Consider the following 10,481-nt stretch of genomic DNA (forward strand, 5'->3'; position numbering starts at 1 on the left):
GCATTTTCGCAAATAACGGATTTTCGCATTGCACAACACTTGTGATAACTTTGTGCCTCTTCAAAAGCTACGGTACGGCTTCTCAAAGAAGTTTCGATTATTTTATTAATCCGCGAGATACATAGTGTTGTTAGAAATGCCGGTATGTTAACCTTTGGCTTTTGAAAGACAAGATTGCACCAAAGATTCAGACGGATTTGTAATTAGAGGTTTGAGAGTTCTGCACCAAAGGTTGGAATATTTGATGTTTAGACATCAAGCTGGTATAACGGATTGTGGTCTAAATGAACGAGAAATAAAAGGAAGGGCAAAGTTCTTACAAGTTTCAGTAATTTAAGAAAAATTATTTGTTGAAAGTTGCTAAATTATAAGAAAATAAATAGTTGAGTTTTTCAGATAAATTTGCTCCTTTGAGAGTTTAATCTTATGGCTAATCACGATGTTCTGATTCGTAATCTAAATGAGGCCTCATTACTGTACATGCATTTGATTAATGATTCAAGCGAGTCATTTTGAGCTGCATTTGTTTCTTCCTTTTTTCTTCACAATTTTTTTTTCAATTCAATCAAATTTCTATGTTTTTTGAAATTTGCATAGAATTTTGAACTCTAAAATTCATTGTTAGCCCTGTTTTTGCGCAATTATTTATGTTCGCTGCTTAATTTATTCATCACTTATTCGTTCAACTTCCTCATATGACTTGTTTGATTGATTCAATTTTCTTATTTGAAGAATAAAAAGTTGAAATTTAGTTTTAATCATCCTTGATGAGCCAGCATGTGATATAAATGCGCTCCGCAGCTATCAACTGATGTATGCTTCAAGCATATACATCAAAAGAATTGGAGCAATGGTCATCCTGCGGTACGTATTCCATGGTCCGGTCTGTATCAATTATTCACCCGCGATTACCATTTTATTTTATAGGGAAACTATTTATTCCGGTGAGTGTATCGCTAAATTGCGTTAGTAATGAAACTTTTTAGAACAAGTTAGAGTGTGAAGAAAAATTCATTTCAATGTGAAATAGATTTGCTATCCCATGCATTATTTTTCGTAATTACAATCAATCAAGGAAATTAGAAAAGGTCAATTGAACCAACAATTCAAAATGGAATATTTCAACTAAACTGAAAGGTAAATTTAGAGAGATATGATAATAAGTATAATTGAATTCCACAAAATGGAACGGTACGATGATTACAATTCCAAAACGATTAATTTTGTTTATCTTTTAAGTATATTTGACTTTGTTTTTTTCTTGAAATAATAAATTATTTTTCAGGTAGAATCAAGAAATTGCCGTTGTATTCCCAATTGGTTTTCCATGTCCAACAAACGAAAATCCTGCCATTTACTATTGCATGATTATTTTGGGTAATTAATTTATTTTTTGTTTAATTCTTATTTTTTCCAACTACTTGATAATATCTCCAGAAGTCAAAACTTTCCAATGTCACTTGCAACGATTCATCGAGAAACTACAAAAAGATATCAAGAGATAGAGGAATAGGCTTTGAAATTGGTTGATCTTTTCAAAATACTGTAATTTATCGTTTTATTTTCATGTTGAAGTTTTATGTCTAGCTGGTTATTTTCGGTTAATTAAACTTAATTTAGTTCATGCGAATGATTTTGCAGAACAATATCGATTTACAGTTGCATCAGTCAATACCAGAGATATTTTGTCCTATCCATTAACGAAACCTTTACGTTTCCATGGCAGACTGTCTGCTATCAATTCTTCATTTGATTTCACTTCTTCTCCTTAAATCCCATCATTCATAATCACTATCATCATTTACTTGTGCAATTATTCATTTAAATACAATGATTCATGCAAGTTTACATTTCGAGAACATTACTGATAAAAGGAATTTTATTTCGATGTAAACACAGGATAGTTCATCTTATTACCATCATAATGCCTATTTGAAATTCCGCTCTTTCACAAAATAGAGTTTAGAAAATATGACATAATTGTTCAAGTTGACAGTCCTCTAATAAAATGTTAAGTACAAGAAGTTTCATCCTCTCAGGTCTATATTTGTTATAAATCATATCAAATATATAGAGAAATGAAATGTTTATCAATTTCATTGCAGATGATCACTTCGCGCACTTAATTCATCAGCGCATGTTGCATTACTGCAGCTATCACTATCACTACTACTAACACTATTGATATCTTTCTATTCTGCTTCATTTTCAATCTCCGATAAGTGGTTGTCACCTTGGGACAGAGATGCATTGTTGGTCATCTATTCTACTTTATTCTCAACTGTTGCCATTTTTCTCACTCTCTTCAGTCGTAAGTGTTGGCGCATAGAAAATTTGGGAGAAGAAATGCAATTGTTGCATTTCTCACTATATATAGTTTGGTGATAGTCATATAATTAATGGATTGATCGAAGAGCATTGGCTTGAAACTTTTATGTTGGCTTATTTCTATGAAAATGAAGTTTGACTAATCGGTGAGGTCGGGATGAAAGCAGCAGTATTAGCATGTGTGCAAAAATGAAATCCGAGTGGTAAATTTTAAATCAAGGGTATTTAGTTGACATAATCTCTTGCGTATATTTAAACGGACTACAGAATCGATAATTTATGGTTAATCAGAATACGATATCATGAATGGTGTGTATTCGGAAATTCGAACTGTTCTAAGCGTTCTTTCTAAATATTCTAAGTGTTCTTTCATTTTTATTTGCATCAGTGCCAAATGATTTCTTGGCTTTTACTTCTTCAGTTTTGATTATTACTTTTTGGTTGGTAAATGATTTAGAGAAATTTACTTGCGATTAGACTTCGACAAATTGAAATTAATTTACGATTTTAAAGGGAAATCTTTCTTTATAGGATTATTTCCAACGAACGAAATAAAATAATGGATTTAAGGGCAGCAAAAAAGGTAACACGCTCTAGCATTTGATTGGTATAACCATATTGAACAAAGCCTGTAATATGGAAACTTACTTTGATAGGTCAGGTACTCTTATTCAGGTCATGTTGATGGTATCCTGAATGAAGGAAACCTGTTGCAGTACATCGAGCTCTCTTGATAATTTCTAAATTGCATGCATTTCTACCTGTTACTCTCTGAGAATTAGAACTATATCCACAATTTGACGTTACCCTTATAGTGTTACCACCAGTACTTCCAGATTACTTCCAAATTCCACGATTAATCGTAATATTTTATGCAATAAATGCCATGTTTGCTTCCAAAACTTAGCCAAAATTTTACAAAAATTGATTTTTTTTCTCTGATAAATCGAAATAACAGTTGCAAATCAAAAGTACAGGCACATAAGATCAGAAATACAAATGCATAAGTAATGAAAGTATATCAGGCAAATAAGCTGCTATTAGATGCTATTACTGCTATTACTAAGCTGCTATTACTTTCTTTTTCATCTTTTCATTCTATTTCTTGCATCATTTTGAATTAACACTTTTTTTTTGTTCTTTTTTCCAGTATATCACGTACATTTTTATCAGCAAATGATTGATGCCATATGCTAATGTACCTTAATTATCATTTCAAATTTATTGATAGAATTAAAACAGGAGACTGTGCTTTTTAATAAGATTGAGGTGATCAGTTCTTTTTGTGTACCATGTATGATTTAGCCTCATTTGCATAATCAGTACTTTCCAGATGAACCAATGGTAACATATTTCTGAGCAACATTATCCCAAGGAATGGAATTGTTCCACGAAAACATTTAATTATTACTTTATCATATTACTTATCATTATTATTGCAAATATTGGTTTATTGGTTTTAAATTCGACAAATATCAGTGATTGTGACGTATTATCCTGATTAGCTAATTTGTATGATTTAATTTTTATTACTTTGAACATAACTGATTACAATAATATGAGGATGATATTTGAGAAAGTGATACGCAAAAATGAAAGATAAGAAAGAATGAAATCTCCTCATCGATCTGAACAAATTCAAATTTCATAGATTATATGTATTGCTTGACTCGACCACTACCATAAAGAAGCGCAAATTTTAGTTTTTTTGGACGCTAAACAAGGAAATTACTGCTTGACATGATCTGTCATGAAACAAGTAGTTTCCTTTTTTTTGATAAGATCCATTCCTTATCATTATTTGACATGAAAGCATAGAGTACACATTACTTTCTCGTATTGTAACATTACAGCAGAAACAAACATAACTCTAATTCTACATCACAGAAATTTCTTCTTTTGAAAAATTTTTTGTAAAGTACAAAAGGAAATGAAAGTGAGAAGAAAATTCCAAAGTGACTGATGATATCATAACGGAAAAAAATGAAGGACTTTCGAACAGCATGAATGGAAACCGTACACAAAACGACATTTGCGCAAATTCCGATAGACATAATTATCAAACTTTATTGTAGTATAACCGGTGCGTATGTGATTTAAATCTGTTTGAAGCACTATCACTACTGGTCAGTCATGTCTTAGCTAGTAATAACTTACTTATATAGCCACGAAAGATAAGTGTCCGTTATGCCTGATAATTTGAAATTATTTCTTGCTCTGACCTTCCGGTTACATTCGACTTTGCTATAATGCCATATACGAAATTAAAGTGATGATATTGTTTTCCAATTATCCTGTACGCATAAACCGGTTTCTCCCATTCCTGTTTCTTGCATTATGGAATATATGATTCTTTCGTCAACTTCTAACACTCAATTGAAGCATCAAACACAAACACTGCCAGTAAAAACGAACCCCGTGCAAATGATGAACGGCGGTGGTTTCACAAAACGAATTGCTTAATTATTGTTTCTAAAATTTCTTCTTTTCCTTCTCTCTCTCCCTCTCTCTCACTTCAAAATATAACTTCAGGTACTTCCGCTATTTGCTTGTTTAGCAAACCTGATTTATTCATTGTCTCTTTAATCATATATGTAGTGATGGTTCTTTACTTGTTCTTCTGCTAAATACCGTCTTTATTAGTAGCTCTCAATCAGGAGCGCTTTAAAAAATCATTGGGAATTTGCCAGTGGCATTTACTTAAATTTCTATCTATCAGTTTTCGGATTTTCAATTTCGAATTCCACTCATCATTTGATATGCGAATAAGATGTGAGATGAATGCTAAATTGCGGAAGGTCAGTTATGCAATGATTCATTCATATACAATGTCTAATTACGCCAAACTCACAATTTCAAAGTGTGTATTTCATTAGTAAATGTGACAATTTATCTTACAGCATTCCTGTAGAAAGTCATTTTGATCGTCGTCCCTTAAATACAAATTTATACAATTAATGAAAAGTTTTGCTAAAATTATTCCAAAAAAGTAAAAATTGTTAAAAATGTCAATTAGTCAAAGGTTTTTTGTTTCAATTTTCCACTTAATTCAGGCACATTTCCTCGTTACAGTAGCCTATTGATGCAGCTTTTTTTCACAGTTACACTTGATAGATATGGTCGCTTTTAAGTCTAAATAGAATGACCATACATGTCGTACCTTTCCTTTGATGTTCTACAAGTAAGCGCTAATTATAGCGTCAACTTGCTGATGTCTTTTTCTTTCTTATCAAATTGATAGAAGGATTCAGATAATTACCCTTCCAAGCAATGTTACGGTAGCATCTAAGTGCTTCATGAGGTTCCACTTACAGCTATCCTCAATAACTTCATACAAATGGTTTTTATCGCTATTTATTGTTAATTGTTTATCATTGGGTTGTATGTGACCATTGAACATATTTTTTGCTTGTTTGCTTTTCACACCTTTAAATTGAGTTCCGTAATGTCAAAATTAACAATTGGAATCATTTTTATACGACACAATTGCTATAGCAAGACTTGAAAGACATGCAAACTTCATACTTTGCCTATACAACTAAACTGTTCTAAAGAGTAAAGAGTAAAGTATGATTGAACTAAATAAATTGAGCTAGAGTATGGTTTAGGTAGATAAATTTCAAATTTTGGTGAGTGAAACTGAAATTCATTAAATACGCATGAGTGATGCACATAAGGTGGAATAGTTAGTCATGGGAAATGGTTCCACAGACGCACAAAACGTGTTTTAATTTAGCTATTAATTGAAACAGAAACGAAAACTGTACCTTACCGAAAATGTTTACATTCTTGCTTCTTTTTTTTTTTGCTTTAGAAAGGAAATCTATATAAGTAAAGAGTAAATGTTCGCTTTGTCCAAAGTCTCAAATCTTCTAAAATTCCTCACTAATTGTTTGAAATTTCGACACAAAGTTGCATTCAAATACGCGGGTATTTTTATATATCTATATTATATTGATGTCATACGTGCGACAGGTAAAAACACACTTTTTTGCGAATGTACATGGATATACATGTATAGAGAGAGAGAGAGAGGAGGAACTTTGGTAAGCTCTATCAGGATCAGTCATCATGGAGGTCTTGTACCCTTTTGTTTGAATATTATCGACATTGTAAATATATGTAGTTCAAGCTCATGTTGCAAGATGTTGTAAATCAGCTCATGTTGATTACCAAGTTAGGGGTCAATGTCGGCGCATTCTAAAGGATCTCAGGCCACCGTCGGCACATTCTAAAGAACCTCAGGTCATCTTGCGGTCAGTCAGCTTAATATCATGAATTGTTGTGAATAAAATCCTCCTATGTAAGCTCTAAAACCGGGAAGCTGGACACATTCTGTTTTATCTACGCGCAACCATATCTTTTTCCGATCCTGTTTACCTTCAAGACGTCACTATTTTTGCATAATTTGTTCGTTTGAATTATATCCAAATTTGTTGCTGAGCTGTTATTTATTCACTACAAATAAACCTTTCATTTGGTAGATTGCTCATTGTACAAATTATTTTAACTTTTTTGACAATTTTTGGTAAGTTTTCATTACTTGCGAACTATTCCTGAGTATAGTTTATTTTTTTTCTTTTTCTATTCTTTTTTATTTTGTCTTTTTTCAACTGTTTTTTTTATTTTTCAGTATTTATATTCTCTCTTATTTTTTTTATTTCTACTTTTTTGTCTTGCAATTTTGTATATTTTTGTCATAACTTTCTTTCTTCTTTTTCAGTGAAATCGATCTGCTTTAGCTCATCAAAATAATACTTCGTAGAAGATCAAACTTAGACCATCTTACTCGGGGAACGGAAAATTGCTAATCAAACTGCGGAAAGAACGGGAACGGGTATCAGCAAACGAGGAAACACACAAAGCTCAAATATTATCAAGGAAGCATCAGGAATGCAGTCAGACTTGAGAATGCATGAATGTGAACATAACGATCGCGTTCTATAGCTTCAGATTTGCTTCGTTCTTAATAGGATGAACCCAGCTTGCCTAAAATACTCTGCGACACGGAAAGACATTAAAATTAGCTACTAATATGCGTGCCCAACTGTAAGGCGATCGATCAACCGAGATATTCTCATATCAGTTGCTGGAAACCGGGAATAAAAAGGTGCCGGTTAATATGATCTTAGAATGAATTTCATTGCCTCATAACTTCTGCAATTTAATGATGTCAAAAGAAGGTTTGGTTGGAAAAGTACTTCCCATTGTTCAAACCATTTATAAGAATCACGATTAGCTAAGCGAACGAGCTATTCATGCAGCCAAGAATAAAGACACCTACAAACCTAATAATATTATTCAGTCTAATATTCAAAGCGAGGAAGTTACATGCAAGTTCGTTGACATTTTATGAAAGCAGATGAAGCGGTTAACTATCCAACAGAATTTTCGGATGCTCTCAATCTGCCAGGGAACCCACCGCACGTACTGCAGTTGAAAATTGGCGTGCCGTTTATCATGTTGCAAAATATCAACGAGCCAAAATTTTGCAATGGCACGCGGCTTGCAGTGAAAAATTAATGGCAACGTCGTGGAAGCAACAGTCTTGACAGGACTTTTTAAAGGTAAAGACGTCCTCATTCCTCCATTCCAATGGAATCATTCCCATAATTCCAACTGATATGCTATTTCAATTTAAGAGATCGCAATTCCCAATTCGATTGGAGTTTGCAATCACCACCAAGAAAGCTCAGGACCAATCTTTAGAATTCTGCTGTTTAGATCTAAACATGGATTGCTTCTCAGATAGACATTTACATGTTGCGTGTTATAGAATCGACAAACCAGACAATCTCTATATCTGGACATACAATGGGACAACAAAAAATATTGTATACCCACAAGCATTGTGAAATCAAATATATTAAAAACGTGCGCTTTCTCTTTACTTTCTTTACCATTTAACAGCAACTCTTTTCCATTTAACAAACTATTTTGTTTTATTTGCTATTAGCTATACTCAGTCACAGCAGCCAGGTATAGCTAATAAAATATAAATTTGTATTTATCGTTATTTTGTATGTCTCTCGCACGCGCTTTTGTCAATTGTACAATCAGTCAATCGCACGTGAAAAGTAAAGTTTCATTGAGTAGAAATGGTGCAAATTTGGTATATGGAGCCATATCCATGCGGCGATCCACGGCTACCACATCATTTATTTCCGCCTAAAAAGATCACTCCTAATGAATTAACGAAACGAACTGGAACACTTTATTTCAAGGTAATTTTTGAACTTTTGTTTTTTCCAGAAACATTCGTCATCACTTGTTGAAGTTATGGCGCTTCATTCATCGATGAGACATTGCTTTTCTTCCATAAATTGCTTAATTAAGACTAATTATAGCGAGATTTTGACTATTTAATTAATTCTGAATTGTTCTGAGCAAGTTTATCATAAAATTTGGCGAGTTTTTTTTTTTTGAAGGTTGACACAACAGATCAGATTTCAATGTCAAAACGAATCGCCTTACTTAAAAAGGGAAGAAAATTGACAAAGGAGGACATATATACATTAAACGCTAGAACCACTCCAGATTTCGAAGATAAGGTTGCAAATAACTATATAATAACATGAAAAAATGTTTATTAGCGAAAAGGAAGAATATCTTTTCTCTTGACTTAATTGAAGTGAAATGTCTTGTGCATAAATTTAAGTTTCAATTGAAAACTCTTTAAAAGACTTTTTTATTTTAGCTTGGATTTGCAAGCAATAAGTTTATCCTGTAATAGCTATTACATAATCATGCATAGCTAGTTATAAAACTTAGGTTTAGCAAAATATGACTTGTAAACTTCATCCACCTGTAATAGATTGAGGAGCTATTCGAAGAAATCGAACTAAGCAATGAGATAGCTCTGCTTATCATGGAAGGCTCCGCATACTACGATGTTGAAGATGGCTGCGGTAACTGGTTGAGGATCTTATGCGAGTATGGCGATTTATTAATAATCCCAGCTGGAAAACTTCATAGGTTTACGACGACAACCGAAGTATTTTTTGCCATATTTTCATATTTTCTACTTTCATATTACCATCTTTTATAATCACATTTTCTTTTACCGTTGGACAATTCGAAAGTTTGATTTTTCAATAGATATTGAAGAAAAATTAAGATGCACGCCAATTAAAATACTGAGAAAATCTGCTGTTGAATTTCATTTTCATCCTGCAACTTTAAAAATCTATTCCATTCATATTTATTGCTTAGAATTTTCGAACTAAAACTTCTTCCAAGAGAGTCTTTAACAACTGCAAAAAACTGAATGAATTTGAATTCAACAAATAGGTATTGCAATGATGAAAAAGATTGGAAGTAGGAATAAGTAAGACGAATGAAGTTAAATTTACTTTTCTTTTTAATTTTAAATCAATCTTATAATTCCATTATTCTTTTGATTTTTATTTTGCAGAATTTCGTCAAAATGCGCCGCTTTTTCAAGGCTGATAAACATTAAGCGAATCACTCGTCTTAATTTTTCATTTGATTAATTGCACATAATGTAAAATTCTTCTTTCAACATCCTTGACCTCTGTAGCTGAAACATTCTCCGTACTAAAAAATGAATTCTGCATAACCTCAATCTGTGACATTGACTTATATAGCGGATGGGACGTAGAAAGAATAAAAGAGCGCCCTGTCATTCCTAAGCCGCACAGATATTACCTTGCAAGGAACGCTAGTAGTCATTAGAGAAACCGAGTGTTTGTTTGTACATGTTATTTCCAGGACTAACTTGAAGAAGATAATAGACCATTTTAAAACTATCTTGCAAATGTCTCACATGTAGAACGTGAATTGAAATTCAAGTTTTCTTTTCATTCCATTTTCTACCTAATTAACGATATTTTAATATATTGTCACGTGTTATCAGATATATTAATGATAAAGTAAATGGTTTGTATTAGAGATCAAAAATTATCATCAAAGCTTCCAAAAAGATATGCTTTATTTGAAGTTTGTTTAAATTAAAAAATTTAAAATTTAAAAATTTTTTTTTAAAAAATTTATTAAAAAATTCGGTTGCCATAATCAGTCTATTTACTTAAAAAGAAGAAGAAAACGAATGCTTCATCTTATGATAAAATAAAATGGTTCACCTATTGGAGGTAATCATAAATTATGAGAAAATATTGAATTAACAATTAATT

General features: G+C 32.2%; 2 protein-coding genes across 2 annotated transcripts; both read left to right on the forward strand.

The window, feature by feature from the left end:
• Positions 1–6,285: 6,285 nt before the first annotated feature.
• LOAG_07345 (hypothetical protein) lies at positions 6,286–7,275 on the forward strand (the record flags this gene model as incomplete). The annotated part of the gene is made up of 3 exons (XM_003142878.1): positions 6,286–6,343; positions 6,455–6,573; positions 7,108–7,275. 3 exons carry the CDS (start codon positions 6,286–6,288, stop codon positions 7,273–7,275), a joined length of 345 nt encoding a protein of 114 aa, XP_003142926.1.
• A 1,151-nt stretch (positions 7,276–8,426) lies between these two features.
• LOAG_07346 (hypothetical protein) lies at positions 8,427–9,893 on the forward strand (the record flags this gene model as incomplete). Its single annotated transcript, XM_020447399.1, has 4 exons — positions 8,427–8,552; positions 8,757–8,879; positions 9,143–9,322; positions 9,743–9,893. The coding sequence occupies 4 exons, from the start codon at positions 8,427–8,429 to the stop codon at positions 9,785–9,787; spliced, it is 474 nt and encodes a 157-aa protein (XP_020302366.1). The 3' UTR covers positions 9,788–9,893.
• Positions 9,894–10,481: the final 588 nt, after the last annotated feature.

The sequence above is a fragment of the Loa loa genome (genome assembly GCF_000183805.2).
Source record: "Loa loa unplaced genomic scaffold supercont3.10, whole genome shotgun sequence".
Lineage (NCBI taxonomy): Eukaryota > Metazoa > Nematoda > Chromadorea > Rhabditida > Onchocercidae > Loa > Loa loa.